Source organism: Dasypus novemcinctus, chromosome 24 (genome assembly GCF_030445035.2).
Source record: "Dasypus novemcinctus isolate mDasNov1 chromosome 24, mDasNov1.1.hap2, whole genome shotgun sequence".
Classification (NCBI taxonomy): Eukaryota; Metazoa; Chordata; class Mammalia; order Cingulata; family Dasypodidae; genus Dasypus; species Dasypus novemcinctus.
The window spans coordinates 41,647,028-41,664,601 of record NC_080696.1 but is presented as its reverse complement, the minus strand read 5'-3'; the positions used below and the strand labels follow the sequence as shown (position 1 = coordinate 41,664,601).

Genomic DNA, 17,574 nt, shown 5'->3' with positions numbered 1-17,574 from the left:
GTCGGGCCCTGCCTGAAGGGGAAGCGGCATGGAAAAGACCTCGAAGAGGGGGAGTCCCACACAGTACATGACGGGGTGCCGGGAGCCCGGCCAGGCTTGGGAGTCTGAACTTGACTCCAGGGACAGCAGGGATTCAGTCAAAGCTTCAGAGTGGAAGAGGGATCTACCGAAGACGACGGAGGAGGAGGTCTAGCAGGAAAGAGGCGGGGCCTGTGGGCTGGAAAAGAAGGGATGGCGCTAAGAAATTAAGAGATCAAGTGAGCAAGACCCAAGGAACCGCAGAAATGGACAGAGGGAAGGGGAGAGGAGTTGAGAACGACTCCCAGGTACCGAGCGAGCTCCGGGCTGGAGGGTGGTGGGGCCCCAGGAGGCGGGACAGAGCGGGGGCGATGCTGGGCTCAGGGTAGGCCAGGGCGAGGGGTCCGTGGGCCGTCCAGCGGCTGCCAAGGACGGCTGGGCTGCTGGAGGGGACGGCGAGAGCCGCACGTTGGAGCCCTGGCCAAGGTTCGGCTCCATTTCCCCTACAGGAACTTCCACTGCTGGGTGGAGTCGTGGATGACCAGGCCGGACCTGCAGCCGGGCTACGAGGGGTGGCAGGCCCTGGACCCCACGCCCCAGGAGAAGAGCGAAGGTGGGTGGGCATGCCCCCTCGCCACGACTCAGAAAGTCGGAGCGAGGCACCCAGAGTCCCTCGGCTCCAGAGCTGGGATGCTGACCTCCAAAGGTCACCACGCAGGCACTCATGCGGGCACTGGCTCACCGCGCAGGCACTCGTGCGGGCACTGGCTCACCACGGGGACACTTATGCGGGTACATGCTTTCTCTTCTTTTTCACCAGGAGGCCCCAGGGATCAAACCCAGGTCCTCCCATAGGGTAGGTGGAAGCTCTGTCACTTGAGCCACATCCGTTTCCCAATAACATTTTTAATTGCAAAGAATATAAGACATAGTGTTACAAAGAAAACCAATCACATTAAAATATAGTTATCAAAAGTTTTGAAAAATAAGTTTATGATATAATAATATATGCGCTTCTTTATGCAACAAGATTTAGAGATAAGGCAAATAAGTTCCATAATTTAGTAGTAAAAATGGATGTAAATATTTCTAGTTATCTGTGACAACGATAGGGTGATATGAAAATATCGGTGTTTCCTATGGATGGCAAATCATAGGCATTCTTAGTTTGTTGCCTGCATTTTTAATCAAAGGAAATACTATCAAAGTAGTGTGAAAATAAAAACAATGTTTTCCCATCCAAGTTCACGGACCCCTGAATTCTATTTGCAGCACCTTGGGGGTCTGAGAACCCTGGGTTAAGAACCCTACTGTGTGTAGCCTTTTCTCCTGGCCCTGTCACTTCTCAGTATGTCACTGGCATCTGTCCATCAAATAGATTTCTGTGATTTGAATTTTAATTTAAAGTTTCTGTGATCCATCGCTGCCCAGCCTCTCGTCTTCAGTATTTATTTATTTTTGGCCAATTTGGGGTGGTATAAGCCACACTGAGATAAACCTCCCGCCCTCACTCGTGGTCAGCACACCCTCCCCGAGGCAGACCACGCGTATGGCGCCGACTTCAGCTTCGGTGTGAGCCTCCTGCTTGGCTCCATAGTTTTCCTTGGGATGCTTCGGGATAAATTTGTATTTTTAATTATCAAACACTTCCACAGCCCTTAGGCTATCCTAGGAGCGTTACATATGCAACTCACAAATCCCCATGAGGTAGGTACAGCTATTATCCCCCTCAAGAAACTAAGGCTGAGAGAAGTAACTTGCCGAAGGTCCCACAGCTAAGAAGCAGGTGAGCTGGGGTTTGAACCCTAAAAGTTGGCCTCAGGAGTTCCTCCTCTTCTTCCTGACCCCGTGCTGCCCTCCCAGAAACGGAGTCTCTGCGTGGAAGAGTGGCGTGGTCTTAAGATTCTTGCTCTCTGCGGTAGAAGGCGGAGGGGACCGGAGGGAGCCGCCCCCCCGTCCAGCCCCGGCCCATCTTCCCCGTCTCCTGCCCCCAACCAGGCACGTACTGCTGCGGCCCCGTGCCCGTCCGCGCCATCAAGGAGGGCGACCTGGTCGCCAAATACGACGCCCCCTTCGTCTTCGCCGAGGTCAACGCCGACGTGATCGACTGGATCCGCCAGGACGACGGGTCCGTGCGCAAGACTGTCAACCGCTCCCTGGTGGTGGGGCTGAAGATCAGCACGAAAAGCGTGGGCCAGGACGAGCGGGAGGACATCACGCACACCTACAAGTACCCGGAGGGTAGGTGCCCCCTCCAGCCCTGCCTTGCAGATAAGCCTCCCGCCTACCAGCCCAGCGGGCCTGTGGGGGCGTGCGCTTTATTCGGCAGCCCGCACGCAGCAACGGCCTGTAGGCTGCACTCCGTATTAAGACATTCCTTCCACGCAAGTATAAAACTTACCGACCGTGTTGGCGGATGGCGGTCGAGGGGTATTCATTCAGGAAAAGCATTCGATTTTCCACGAAAGGATTCAATTCGGTTTTTAAGCCTGACTTGTTTGGTTGATTTTGATGTTTCATAAACTCAAAAGGAATAACTATTCTCTAGGAGAGAAATAACATCTTAACAGAAAAACTGACAATGACATTCGCTATGTTGTTTATTAGCCCAGTACTTGTCAGTGGCGGGGCCTCCAACAGGGGTAGGCAATTCCATGCTTTCTGTTTCGTTTTTGGTTTTGGCAACATATCCTTGAGAGACCTGAAAGTCCAAAGCCCAGAGAGAAGAGGTTTCTAGAACGCTGCGGTGTTCGTCTTTGCAGAATTTACATAGACCTGAGGCATGCAGGTAGATGGGGGAAGGTTAAATTAAAGAGAAATGCACCAAGAGAAACTTAAAGATAATAGGACGCATTCAGTGAGACACAAAGATGAGGCACCTTTCTGCTGTTAATGTTAAATAAGTAGGAAAAAAAGAACTTGGTTTATTTTAAAGACTGGATTTGAGCATAACCAAGAGCCAGTTCAGTACAATACATATTGTCTAAGCACCTACTATGTGCCAAACACAGTGGGACCAACAGAGGAAATGAAGAAAGCACAGGCCCTGCCCGCCTCTGGCTTTCCAGGGGGATTGGGGTGGGTGTTGTGTCCATGCTGTAGCTGAAAGGCCTTGAACAGAAGGGAAAGCTGCTTTCCCCGGCCTCTGAAAGGTCTAGAGCTGCTGGTTTGATAAAAGGGGTAGACATATACCCAACAATCCTGGAGGGGGAAAAAAAAGTTTTTAAAGCATAGGACAGAGATATATGGAAATAAAGGAGAGACGTCATTGCTGCTGGAGAGCTTGACAGGGGGAGAAAGGAAGGGAAAGGATTTCAGGTAGAAGAAATTCCCAAGCAAACAGTTGGGTGAAACATTCGCATTGATTTACCTATTGGAAAAGTTGTATTAGTGTCCACAAGGCACCAAGCTCTGTTGGAGGCCCTGGGTGTGATATAGTGATAAGGAAAACACACTCTTAGCCTTTCAGCAGCTCAAGGGGGCGAGCACATACACAGCAAACCATTGGTGAGCCAAAAAACAATCGGCAGCGGTGGGAACCCAGAAGACCCTGGGACTTCTGGGGAAGGAGTGGTCCTAGAAGGCTTCCTGGAGGAGGAACCATTTGGGCTGGGTCTTGAGGGATGCATAGGTGTTCACTTGCAGAAGGGGACTAAAATGCTCTTTCCTCCTCCTGGCTCAGAAATGTAGGGAAAAGACTTCCTTCAGGGCTGCTCTTGAGACCCCAGCCCCTGCGATGTCAGCTGTGACGGGCTCCCGTCCCTGTCCCCACAGGCTCCCCGGAGGAGAGGCAAGTCTTCACAAGGGCCAACCACCTGAACAAGCTGGCCGAGAAGGAGGAGCCCGGGGTGGCCATGCGGATCCGCGTGGGCTCCGGCTTGAACATGGGTGGCGACTTTGACGTCTTTGCGTTCATCACCAACACCACCTCAGAGAGCCGCTCCTTCCGCCTCCTGCTCTGCGCCCACACCGTCAGCAGCAAGGGAGTCCTGGGGCCCCAGTGCGGCCACAAGGACCTGCTCTCACTCACCCTGGAGCCCTCCTCGGGTAAGGCGCTGCGCTCTCCGCGCAGGGACCGCCCGCCCGCTGGCGACAGGCTCGGCAGTGCTCTGAGCGCACGTCCGTGTTAACTTACCCCACAGACTCGAAGCAGCACTTCCTCTGGGTCAGCTCCTGTTCTAAGCACTTTGCAACTATCAGCTCGTTTAAATCATAGAACAGAAGCGGGAGGCTGATTCCATTATTCCTCCCACTTTCCAGATGAGGAGACGGAGGCACCGAGAGGTTAAGTAACTCTCTCAAAGCCACGCAGTGAGGAAGTGATGGAACTGAGATGCGAGCCTGCATTCTTAGCCCTATACTATTGGGTTTCATCTTATCTTTACATGACCCTCGAGGCCCGGTGGTGGTAAGGTCCAGCAGTCGTAAGAGCTCAGCTGTTCAGGAGGGGCAACCAAGGCCCAGAGAGGGGAAGAATTTCCCAAGAACACAGAGCAAGTGAGAGGCAGAGCTGAGAATCAGCCTGGTCCGCTGACCTTCCAGGACTGGCTGGGACTGGATATTAAGTGGCCATGCTTTAGCTGGAAGGAATAGAACAGAGGGAAAAGATGCTTTCCCGGCCTTGGAAAGGTCTAAATTCATTCCTGTGCTCATCATCTCAAATTCTCTCAGGGCCAGAGCCTTGCCTCACCTTTTCCCACTGTCCACATCTTTCCTTCGAGAGCAAGGCCTTGGTATCACCTTTCTTTACCTACCTTGCTCTGTGCATCGGTCAGTCATAGCTGTGTAACAAACCACCCGAAAGTCAGTGTCTTAGAGCTGTAAGCATTTATTATTGCTCACATTATTATTTTTTTTTAGGTCCTGGGGGCTGGGATTGAACCCGCGCCTGCACATAGGGGAAGCTGGCGCTCAACCACTGAGCCACAGCAGCTTCCCTTAGTTGGTTTTTGACATTTGTTTTGCTTGTTTGCTTTTGTTTTATCAAGGGGAACCCACCACCCAACCTAGGACCTCCCATGTGGGAGACGTGGCTTGAGCCACATCTTCTCCTTCACATTAATTTTTTTTAATTTTTAAAATTTCTTTGTTTTGTCTTTTTGTTTGCTTGTTTTGGTTTTTGTCCTCTCACATTATTTTTAAGTTGCTGGGCATATCTGGGCCAAACCAGGCTGACTTCAGCTGGGCCCACTCTTGTCTGGGGTCAGCCACAGGCCAGCTGGGTGCTGGCTGGGGCGACTTTTCTCAACGGCAGTTCTAGGAGAGAATTCAGTCCTACAGAGAATGAGTTGAGAGGCTATTTGTTCACATCCCAGGATGGTACATAGCAGCGTTCTAGAGACCTAGCGGATAAGTTCATTTAACATGTGCAATGGATGTGTTAGGCCATTAGGGCTTAATTCTCTCCAGGAACCCCAGCTGAGAATGCACGGCAGCGGCTGTGGGTGACTGTTCAGCTTTGTCACCGCACCTTGTTAGTGTCATAAAAATAAACCTGAGAGGGGTGGTGGCTGCCAGCACTCGAACCCAGGCCTCCTGCACCTCGGTGCCCCCATCTAGTCTCCTTCTGTTTGGGGCTCAGCAGGCAGGAGGAGGGCAGAGGGTTGTTAGAGCTGGGAGAGCCCCGGGAGCTGGAGGTAAGACAGTGACCCTCATCCAGGGACAACTTTGTCCCTGGGGCCTCAGAGAGGAGGGTCCCGCTGGCTGTGTGACCTGGAAAAAGGGCTGCCTCCCTGAGCCTCAGTGTCCCCAGCAGGCACGTGGAGATCAGGAGCCAACAGCACAGGAGGGGCAGGAGGGTAAGAGGTGCTGCACACAGTAGGTGCTCAATGTGTGGTTATACCAGAGATGAGGGTGAGCCCAGGGCGGCCATGTTCTGTGTTCAAGGAGTAAAATCTCCCCTCCTTTGTCACCTCTGCCATGACCGGGGCCCCAGGGCTGGTTCTTGGGGCCCAGCCCCCGAGTGCCTAAGAAAGCCCGTCTGTGTTTTGGGCCGGGGTCTGCGGTACTGACAGTTGCCAGCTCAGGTTTTTTGAACTTGGGCACCCCCTGGGCGCTCCTGGAGTTTTATCCCCAGGGCAGACCCACCGTGGAGGCCCAGGCAGAGCCCCTAGCAGGGGCTGAGCCCTCGGGGGCCGGGGAGGCACAGCACCGGGGGCGAGGCCCCAAGGCTTACACTTTGCAAGTTGGTGTTTCCCAGCCAGGCCTGGCTCTGACCCTTGCCTCCGATGCACGCCCTTGGGCAAGTTGAGCTTGTCCTCGGGGACTCCCAGTAGACTCGAAGTATTGTCATCTGTGAAATGGAGTGAGAGCCACGCCAGCCTGGAGGACCGAAGGAGAGGATGAGCCTCAAGGGCTCGGCACAGGGCGTGGCACCCCACAGGGACACGGGACAAAGCTGGGGAAAGTGCCCAAAGGTGCCGGGATGGTGGCCCCGTGTCTCCTCTCAGAGCAGACGCACAAAGAGGCAAGGGTGGAGGAACAGGGGGCCGAGAAGCCCCCAGGGCCCTTCCTGAATCCTGCCATGCCCGACAGCTACGTCACCACTGGGCTCAGTGGGGCCCGAGCCCCTGCCAGCCTTGACGGCCTGGAGAGGACCCAGGTCTCGTCTCCGCCCCCAGGACCCCAAGTCACAGGCAGGTGGGGGGTAGCCAGGCACCACGCTCCAAATCCTGCAGCACCCCCACCCCCCAGCTGGCTGTGGGCTCCTGGGTATTTCTCGTCTCCATCCTGGGCCTCAGTTCCTCATTTGTGCAGCGGCTGGTGGTCTCCCGGGGCCCTCGCAGCGCCGTCGTCGCGCGCACCCTTGTCAGTTCGTTCTGCCGAGAGCCGCTCTGAGTGGAGGGGACACGTGGAAGGCGAGGCAGGCGGCCGGAGCGCAGGACGTGCTGGAACAGGCCTCCGCCGCTTCACCCTCTGCCTCCCCATAACGCAGGTGCCGGAAGCATTGTCCTGCCGGCTCCAGCCGAGCCTGTCGGGTTTCCCCATCATCCTGGGGGTGCACTGTTCCCAGCAGCATGGCCCTTGAGCCACGGGCCCACCAGGAGCCTGTGCACCGCCCGCTCGGGTCCCTTCACCCCGTAAGAGCCCTCCCCTTGGCCGAGTCGCTGGCTGTTCCCTCGTGGTAAGATCTAGGGGATTTCCACAGGCCAGGCCCAGGACAGCTGAGCCCAGATGCCCCCTCCGCCTCCTCCCGGCGCTGCCGCCTCTCCCCGCTTCGCCGCCGCCTCCTCCTTCCTCTCCTCGTGCACCTTCCCGCGTGGATCCCTGGGAAGGCAGCCAACGTGGCCTGGGCCACCATCCCCAGGGCACCTTCTGGAACAGGGCAGATTGTCTAAGGAATGTTCAGGACTGACCTCGTACATTTCCTTCTCCCAGTCCCTGGCCTTGGCCAGCAGCCCTCATGCCCCCCAGCCCCCCCAGCCTCAGCCTCCTGGAAGTCAGCAGCTGGGGCCACATCCTCACACTCCTGGAGAACAGCACTTTCTTTTATTCCTGTGGAGCTGTCAGGTCTTGACCCATTGATTTTCACTCCTTTTTGTCCCCTGTGGCAGCAAGTCTGGTTTTCTTCTCCCTCTGGTCACCTTATCAGAGGCTGCAGCAGATCCACCCAGGGAGTGAAAGGCCAAAGGGCTGGCTGAGCGGGTGCCACCTGTTCCAGGGTGCAGGGGGACCAGCGGTGAGCACAGCGGGGGCCTAGCCGTGCCCCGCTCGGTGAGCAGGGCCTCAGAGTTCCTCTTGGGTTCCCCGATGACCTCCTGGAGGAGGTCTCAGCTGACCGTCGCTGATCCCCTTGCACAGCAAGTTCAAGTCTCCAGCTCAGAGCTCCTGGCAGACAACGGTGTCTGTGAAAACTGAGTAACAGGGCTTGCTTCTTTTATTTTTATGGGTTACTTTCGAGTTACAGTAAACAAAACTGGTTTGCTGCAAATAGTGATAGCGAGTGTCCCTAAACAAAAACAGCCAAAAAATAAAATGAGTCCATTTCAAGAAAAACAATGAGCCAGTTATATACACAGACGTGCCTAGGATCCCGTGAGAGGCTGGAGTCTGGGAAACCCGGGTCTAGGGTGGGGGCGGGACAGAAGGCAGAAAATGAGACTTTTCCCCCGACGCTGGCTCCTGCCGGGGGGACGAGGAGAGGTTGGTGGAGCGCCAGGGAGCCCCAAGACCGTCCGCCCAGCACCCCCATTTGAAGGGATTCTCCCAAGGTTCTCTGCAAGTGAGTGGACAAGCAGGACCCGGGCTTCAGCCTGTGGACTCTCAGTCCAGTGCTCTTTTTGCTTTTGTTCCTGCCTCCTACAGGCAGCCCCTGCACCTTGGGCCTCCGTGTTCTTGTCAGAAGGATGAGGCTAAAGCCCAGGCTTCACTCCTCCGTGGAGGGAAGGGTTGGCCCTGCAGCTTCTTTCTCATCCCCTCGTCACTGAGCATCTTCTGCTTTGAAATGACCCCTGGTCTTAACTCTGCCACATAGGCCCGGATATCCCAGGGAACAGAGAGGGCAGGTCATCTGCCCAAGCTCACACAGCCAGACCGGGTCTCCTGACCACTTCCTGGCAGAGGCACGTCTCCATCTGTAAAATGGGCACCGTCCCACCAGCCTGTGAGCTCAGGTCCACTGAGGGACTCTTCATGGGATGCGGAGGGGGCCGTTTGCCTCTAGATTATGCCAGCTGCCGGACTAGGGCCCTGCGCCTCCTCCCGCCCGGGCCTCACCTGTCACCTGCGGGGTAATAAACGTGCGATCCTCTTAGGGTGGCGTGGAGGTGGAGTGGGGGGACGTGGTGGAAAGCGCAGTGCCTGGCACAGCAGCAGGCGTCGGCTCTGATTCTCTGAGGGCAGAGCGTGCCCCTCCCCTCAGCCCTGGGAGCGCCCTAACTACAGGGCCTCCCCACGACCCTGACCGTGCCCTAACCACACCGACACGGAAACGGAGGTCCCGAGAGGTGGACCGACTTGCTCACGGTCCCCAGTTGGCAAGGGACAGAGGCAGGATTAGAACCCAGGACCCCAGAGCACGGGCACCCCCCCCTTCTCTGGATCCCTGCAGCCAGGGCAGGTGGGAGAGGGCCTGGGATCTGTCCAGCTGGTCCCACCCCGTGACCTCAGCGCATTCCTTCCCCTCTGTGCCTGGCGGAGTTTGGAGGGGCGAGGCGGGGTGAGGGTGCAGTGTCACAAGCGCCCTCCCGCCTCCCTCCTGCAGAGAAGAGCATTCCTCTCCGAATCCTCTACAGCGAGTACTGTGACTACCTGACGGAGTCCAACCTCATCCGGGTGCGGGGCTTCCTCATCGAGCTGGCCACCAAAACCTACCTGCTGGCCGAGAGGGACATCTATCTGGAGAATCCGGAAATCAAGATCCGGGTAAGGGACGGGCTGGGCTGGGCAGGGAGTGGGGCAGGGGCAGGGCCCAGGGCAGCCAACCCCACCTGCATCTTTAGATCCATGTATCCTCGAGACCTCTGGAGCCTCGGGGGTCCCCAACCCCTCATCCAAGAAGCCCAAAGAACTTGGAGCGCAGAGCCTCTAGAAATGGGTCCCAGATGCCAGAGCAGTACAAGCATGGGCCCTCAAAGCGCTAAACTCCAAGACTGGGTCCCTGAGCCCTGGTGGTCCCAGGGGGTGGGGGTAGGGGGAGGAGGGGTGAAGGGCACGGGCTCTGGAGTCAGACTGCAGGGATTTGGGCCTGGGTGGCCTGAGCTATCACTTGACCTCTCAGTGCCTCAGTTTATTCACTTGTAAAATGGGGCTGATCCTAGCACTTAGGGCTGTTGAAAGAATGAAATGTGTATCCACAGGAAGCACTTAGAACCATACTGGGCACATTATAAGGGCTCAATAAAAGCTGTCATTACCACCATTATCATTGTCACATGCCCAGAAGCCCATGTGCAGCAGTTATAAATAAATGGTAAACAAGGGAGGCAGTGGGTGTTGCTACCGTGTGCCAAGCCCTGCTTGTAGCTTGCACACCTTAGCTCATTGAATCCTCATAAGAACCCTATGGTCAGGCATTTCTCTCCCACGGGGGGGAAAAAACTCAGGCTCAGAGAGGGTAGTCACTTCCCCAGGGTCACACAGCAAGTTCAGGGAAGGGACAGAGGTCAGCCTGACTTCAAAGCCTGTGATCGTTCTGCTTCAGATCCTAGAACAAGGTAGGCACCTTGTCTATCCTCTTGGTCACGTGGAGTCTCACTGCAGCCCCACGAAGGAAATCAGGATGGGTATTATCATCCTCGGCATTTTCCAGAAGAGGAAACCGAGGCGCAGAGGCCGCGAGTGCTGGTGACAGGGCACGGCTTTGTTCGGCAAACATTAGGCCGAGTCGTAGCGAATACGGAGATGGCCCTCCCGGGCCCTGGCTGCCCTCCAGGGACTCTGCCCGCCCCCCCCGCCCCGGCCCCGCTGCTGGCCCTGACTCCTGCCCCGCACTCTCTCCTAGGTCCTGGGAGAGCCCAAGAAGCACCGCAAGCTGGTGGCCGAGGTGTCCCTGTGGAACCCGCTCAGCGTGCCCCTGGCGGACTGTGCCTTCACCCTAGAGGGCGCCGGCCTGACCAAGGAGAAGAAGGTGGCGCAGATGTACGTGCTCTTTCCTCCAGCCCCGGGGGCTGGGGGAGGAGGGTGGAGGCTACAGGGGAGGGGCTGGCCCCTGGGCCGGGACCCCCTCCTCGTCATCTCCCTGGACATGCCCGCACGCCTGCATAGCATGTCCCGCAGCGGCGATCAAGTCCCGCGGGGCTCGGTTCCCAGCCTCACACCCTCACTCCGCGCCGGCCCTCCTCTCCCGCATTCCAGCCACGTGTCTTCACAAGCCCAATAGTCCATGATTAAGCTCCCTCCCCTGGCCCCACGGGGCGGCCGCCGAAGGACAGCGCTCTGCCTTCCCAGCGTCTGCCCGGCTGCTCACGCGGGCGTGACCCCCCAGCTGTGCATTTGCACGCGTGCATGTGAACAGACACGTTTCTTACTTGGTCTTTTTTATTGCCATGGAACGGACCCAGAGCGAGGAGGGCAAGTCACGTACGTTCCGCTCAGGCCTTCACAGTGTGCGCCCCGCGGGCGGCGCTCCTCAGACGCGCCGTCCTCCCCCGCCTGCACGCGCGGCACCCATGCCCAGCGGGAGGGCGGCGAGCGGGGCCCCCCTGTCTCTCACGGTAGCCGTACGTTCCCCGAAGCTCCGGGGCCAGGCGTCATCGCAGCCTGCGCCCGCGGGGGGAGCCCGGCCTGGGCCCCGGCCTCACCCTCCTCGTCTCTCGCCACAGCCCGAGCCCCGTGGAGGCGGGGAAGGAAGCCAAGGTGAAGGTGGACCTGCTGCCGTCCCACGAGGGCCTGCACAAGCTGGTGGTGAACTTCGAGAGCAACAAGCTGAAGGCGGTCAAGGGCTACCGCAACGTCATCATCGGCCCCGCCTAAGGGGCGCCCGGCCCCCCACAGCCGGCAGAGAAGTCCCCAGTCTGACTCCCACCTTTACCCCAAGCCGGTGAACAAATTATGCCCCCCCCCACCTTGAGCGCCGGACCCCAGGGCAGGGCTGGGCTGCTGCTGGGGCGCTGGACTGGAAGTGCCACTGGCCCATCAGGTTCCACACCTCCCCCTCCCCTTTAGCCAAGAGGGATGTTCTTTGTCACCCCAGTGAGAGCCTCCGCCTGGGCGGGCTGGGTAGGGGTGGGGCTCTCACACCTCCCTCTCCAGCCCCGAGGCCATTGGGAAAGCCCTGAGCCACCCAGCTCCTGGTTTACCTCCCCAGCCCCTGGAGGGGCAAGAAATGGGATCGAGTGCCCACTGGCCCGATCGATCAAGGCACCCAACTCGGAGCGAGTCCTCTACCGGCTCCCCGGACCGTGCCCAGGCCCAGGAGGAGGCCAGGAACCGGCCCAAGCTCCCCTCCACATGCCAGCGGCCCTGGCCCAGCAGTCCCCCACCCCACCTCCCCACTGTGAGGGACCTACTGTGTGCCAGGCGTCTCCTACGCTTGCTGGTGTTCACCCGCCCATTCAATCGCTGTGGGAAACAGCAGAGTAACGAGGAAACTGAGGCTGGGCATGGGCCCGCTCCTCACCAGCAGGGCTCCTGGTTATTTGACAGCCTGGGAAAGGCAGAGGCCTAGGGACAGAGCCCAGGCCTGCTGACTCCGAGTCTAGTGCTCACGTCATGCCAGCCCTGACCTGAGAACGGCAGAGAGGCCGTTTGGAACCTGATCAAAAAGGCCCCAGTCAGAGCAGGAGTGGAGGAGGGGGCTGGAGGGGCGGGGGGCCAAGCTCTGGGTTCTCGCCTCCAGTCTGGCCTCCCGCGTCCCTGCTCTGGGCCCTGTTTCATCACGGGTCCGAGGAGGGGCTGAACCAGCTCCTTTCCCAGGCCCTCTGAGCTCGCGCTTCTGATACCTTCACCTCGCTCAGCCTTTGAACACCCACAGCCGCTCCCTGGCTCCACAAAGCCTCAGGCAACTCTGGAAAGTAACACCAGGGCCATGACCACCCTCCGGACCCCCCCCCCCAATAAGCCTGGGGAGCCCATGAGCCGTCATCTCCCCTGTTACCCCCAAGTCACCGGGCCTCCCTCCGGCTGGAAGGGGAGGAGACTTCTCTGCCTGGGGTGGGATCACCATCTCCAAAGCCCCCAAGGCCCTTTTGGCCTTGGGGGAAAGCCACACTAATGTTCTAGAACCTTCTGCTTTGCATAGGGAAGAATCACAAATGAGCCAACGTGTTCTGTATGTTCAATGTGTTCTGTATGAATCTAGCTCTGTTTCTCTCGGGTTTTATAAAAGCTTCTGGGTTCCAAGCAGGCAATAGTTAGGCTTTTGAACCACAAAGAAGGGAGCACTGAAATAAAAGAGTTTATTTTTCACTTTCAGACGTGGCCTGGCCTCGTTCTTTAGGGACCTTGGAGGAGGGTGGGCGAGCCCCTCGCTCCTGGGGGGCCACCTCCTGCCTGGGAGCCTTTCCCGAGGTGTCCACTTAGCCCGGCCTTCAAGGCCCTTCCAATCCGCGGCCGTCGCCGGGCCTGCACTAGTCAGGGCTCTCCAGGGACACGGCCCGCAGGAGCCGTCTGTAAATATTAGATTTTTAGAAGAATCGTCTCACGCGACTGTGGGGAGGCACAAGTCCAAACTCCGGAGGGCAGGCTGCAAGCCAGGGCCTCCGATGCCGGGCTCGATGAACTCCCCGGGAGCCGCTCGCTGGCCGAAGGAACGCCGGAAGCCAGTCGCTGGCGACTGAATCGCCGCGTCTCCTTTTAAAGCGCTCCGCTGAAGGCGTGACTCTCTCACAGCTGAAGGCAGTCTCCTCAGGTGAGTGGGGATCAATCAGCCACAGGGGCAACCCGCTTACTGGTGATTTAAATTCTCACAGTAACAAACAGGCCAGTGCTTGCTTGACCAAACAACTGGACACCAAAACCTGGCCAAACTGACACATGAACCTAACCATCATACGCCCGTTCCACAGACCATATTCGGGGTGCACTGAAAACTTCCCGTGTCCCCCAAACACCCTGTCCACCTCTTAGCCTTTGCATATGCAGTTCCCTGAACCTAGAATGCCCTTCCTCTCCTTTATCTGTCTTGCAAACTCCTACTCATCCTATGTTGCTTAAGACCAAAGTCACCTCTTCTGTGAAGCCTTCCCTGATCTCTTCTCAGGGCCCCAGAGACCCTAGGACATGGATCAACTTGAGCATTTATCACAGTGAATGTTTAGTTCCAGGTCAGCATATCTGACCCCTCCTCATCCTATCTGAAGTCCTCAGGGCAGGAGCCAAGCCTCTCTGACAAGGGTGCTAATAAATGCTGACCTGGTCAAGCGGCGTGTTCCAGCCCAGGTCCCACCAGGCCAGCTGTCCAATAGGAATATAATACAAGCCAAGGTGCAAGCCTCAGAGGTCATTTAAAATTTTCCAGTGGCCACGTTTTTAAAAAGGAAAAGGAAACATGAAATTAGCTTTACTCTTTTTTTTTAACTTAACATATCCAAACTATTATCATCTCAATGTGTAATCAATATGAAAATGATCAATGAGGTACTTTACGTTCTTATTTTCAGACCACGTCTTTCAGATCCGGCGTGGAGTTTGCGCTCAGGGCCCATGTCATTTTGTACCGGCCACACTCCACGGGCTCAGTCCCGGAGCACAGCGCGGGGCGGGGGTTCCGGGAGCAGCAGGGCTCGGGTATCCATCTCAGGCCCCACTGAAGAGGCACTTACGATGTTTGTGGAATGAGTGGAGGACAAGAGGCAGCCTCTGACCGCAGAGCTCTTGTGTTGAGAGACATAATATGCACATAAAAAATAAAACAAAAGCGCATCGCCCTGCTGGGTGCTAGTCCTTCTGCGCCCCGAGCACTGTCTTCCAGGGTGGCCTTGGTCCCTTGCGCAGTGCATCCATTAGTGGCCCCCTGGGAAACGGAAACCGCTCAGCCCCTCCAGGCGGAGAGGGACAGGCCGGCCCTCACCACCCCGCTGCTGGAGGCGCAGCACGGCAGCCGCGGGGACCAGGGAAGCTGCTGGAAAGTGTACAGGGCTCCGGGGTCCAAGCCCCCCGCCTCCCCTACCTCCCACGGGCACACCCTCACCGGAAATGGGTTGGCAGGAGCTCTGGGAAAAGTCACGTTCAGGCTTCCAGCCTCCTGAAAAACAGAGATGGCGAGGCCAGGGCGGGATGGCGCAGGGTTGCTGGCGTCCGCCCTGCTCCCCTGCCTCCAACGCCCTGACCGCCATCTCCTCTCAGGGAACTCTCAATCTTGAATCCCTGCTCCAGGGTGTAGCTCAGTGGCTGAGCACCTGCGACACACGTACGAGGGCCTGGGTCCAATGCTCTGTACCACCTAAAACAAACAAAGAAACAAAAACCTGCTCCAAGGAAACCTCCTCTGTGAAGCCTCCCTGGACTGTAGCCAAATGCTTCAACCAGCAACCTGGGTTAGAAACAGCTGTCTGTGTGCCCACCCCATGCTCCAGAGCACCCCAAAGGCAGGGTCCGTACACCCCCACCCCGCCCTCAGCAAGGGGGTGACTGAGCCAGGCTCAGGGCTGCCAGCTCTGGCTCCCAGACCTGACTGACTCCCCACAAAAGAGCAGGGGCCAGCTGTGTGTGTCGGGGCTTGGCAAACACAGGAGCCTCTCCTGATCAGACCCCAAGCCTGCTCCACCCCTGGGAGCCCCTAGCCAGGAACCCCAGGAAGGAAAAATGATGCAAACCCTCCTGATCACTTAGGCCCATTTTACAGAAGAGCAAATGAGCCCGAGGTCTTGCTTCCCACCCCAGATAGGAGGGCTGTAGGCTGGGTCCCTACAGTAGAGTGCTAGGCACTGTTCCGTGGCATCTCACTGCCCCTGGGCCCCCCATTCAAGTTCAGCTCATAGCTCTGGGGTCAGGGGCCCTGGGCTCTGGAGTCAAACAGGCTTGAGATCTAAACCTGGCTCTGCCACAGATTCGCTGTGTGGCTCCAGGCAGGTTTTCAACCTCTCTAGTTCCTCATCTGTCAAATGGAGATAACACGATATGGTATCTACTTCCATGGCCGATGTGCAGGTTCAATAAAGTACTTAGCTGGCTCCTGGCACATTATTGTAATAGTAATAGTCAACATTTCCTACGTGTCAAGAACCTTTACGTGCATTGAGTTATTTACTCCTTAAACTGAGGCACAGTGAGGTAAAGCAATGTGCCCAAAGGTCACGCAGCTGAGAAGTTGCAGACCTGGGACTGAACCCAGGCAGCCTGGCCTGCCCCGCCCAGAGCAGGCCCCAATTTCTGGCCTGCACCATGTCCACCACCCCGTTGCAGGGCTCCCGGGGCAGAGGCCGTCGGGGAAGGGGGAGTCTGGTCAGGCCCATCCTCCCAGCCCTAAAAGCCCCTTCCCTTCCCCAGCCGCTCTTGTTTGCCTGGGATGCCTGCCAGCTCACCCCTCAGCCTGAAGCCAAGCCCAGAATAGCAGAACCCTGATGGAGCTCAAGCAGGAGGGGCCGCGGGGAGCGGGCCAAGCTGGGCCTCCTGGCATCACATTCTTCCCGGGGCCAGGAAGGGGTCAGCACGTGCTCTCCTGGCCTCCCTGCTCCCTCCCAGGCCTGGGCAGATGCACAGGGACACGCCCGGGAGACAGCGAGGCTGTGTTCTCCTGCAGGAGGCCAAGCCCACAGGGACGGTCAGAAGCAGAGGTGATGAAAAACGGATGGTTTATCCCCACAACGGGCCGCTACGCAGCCTTGAGGACAAAAGATCTAGGCAGGCACACCACAGCCCAGATCAATCCCACGGAGCTGCGGTCGAGCAGAAGCAGCAGACGCACGAGGCCACCTTCCACTTGATCCCATCCACAGCAAGTTCAAGGACAGGGAGAACTAATGCGGGGCACTGGAAGTCAGGAGTGTGTCTCCCCTGGCAGGGGACGGTGGGGGCACCAAGGGGCTCTGGGGGCAGAGGCTGTTCTGCTTTCTTCATCTGGGTGCTGGGTAAACAGCTACGTGCATCCGGTGAAAAATCACCAAGCTGTGTCCGTGGGATGGTGTGTTTTTTGTAAGTGTGCTAGACTTGGATAAAAGGCTGAGAAGAGACATTATTCAAATGTCTGAGGGGGGCCGGAGGAAGGCGGCACCACTGGCTGGACTCCGCTGGGCACCAGGCGCCGTGCGGACCTTCCACGGGAATGGGGCGTCGAGGGCAAGCTCCGAGGCAGACGCCGCAGGGATGTGGCTGCACCACCAGCTGTGGGGTCTGCCAATGTGTAGTGGCCTCCGTGTCATCCTCTGGAAGACGGGGGGAGCAGCAGGGTATACCTCTAGGGCTCTCATGGGGCTTCAGTGAGGTGCCTCCCACGTGAATACAAGGTGGCACCGGCAGGGACTCTGTCTGTTCCGTCTGCTGTGGACAGAGCCTGGCACACTGTAGGCCATCAGTGAGTATGGCGAATGAATGAATGGAAACCCTAGTCTTTATGATCTCAGTTAATCCTCATCACAGGCTATTAAAATGGGGGTTAACCCCCCCCCAATTCCCAGATGGAGAATCAAAGATGTAAAATGACTCACTCAAGGTCACCCAGTGAGCTGATAACAGAGCAGGGATCAGAATTCCGTTGTTTCTCCCATGTCACCCCATGGAGGGCCTAGAAAGTGGAGAGGCTTGTTCCCAGGCCCTGGATTCTAGAAGCAGCAAGCATCCCCCCCGTCAGTGTGCCCAAGGTCAGAGAGAGTCAGAGCCAGAATACTGGGTTCATCAGAGCAGAGATCCCATACGACCAGCCCCTCACTCCTAGGTACATACCAAGAGAAATGAAAATCTAGGTCCACAGAAAGGCTTGTACCAAATGTTCACAGCAGCGTTATACCTAATAGCCAAAAAGCCGAAAGCACGTGAATGTTCATCAACAGATGAATGAATGGATGAACAAAAAAGGAGTCTATCCATACAACGGAATATTATTCAGTCACAAAAGAGATGAAGTGATGACACTTGCTGTAACATGGAAGGACTTGGAAAACATTATGCGAAGCAAAGGACATCAGGCCTGAAGGGCCACATTCTGTCTGATTCCATTTATAGGAAGTATCCAGAATAGGC

General features: G+C 57.1%; 1 protein-coding gene across 1 annotated transcript in view; it reads left to right on the top strand.

Moving 5' to 3' along the window:
- The window catches only part of TGM2 (transglutaminase 2), a 37,803-nt gene extending 24,933 nt beyond the window's left edge, over positions 1-12,870 (top strand). Inside the window, exons 8-13 of the mRNA XM_058287068.2 lie at positions 528-631; positions 2,017-2,259; positions 3,793-4,065; positions 9,221-9,381; positions 10,460-10,596; positions 11,280-12,870. Of these exons, the coding sequence (XP_058143051.1) occupies positions 528-631; positions 2,017-2,259; positions 3,793-4,065; positions 9,221-9,381; positions 10,460-10,596; positions 11,280-11,430 (1,069 nt within the window). The 3' untranslated portion in view covers positions 11,431-12,870. The remainder of the gene's footprint in view (positions 1-527; positions 632-2,016; positions 2,260-3,792; positions 4,066-9,220; positions 9,382-10,459; positions 10,597-11,279) is intronic.
- The last annotated feature ends 4,704 nt before the right edge of the window (positions 12,871-17,574 follow it).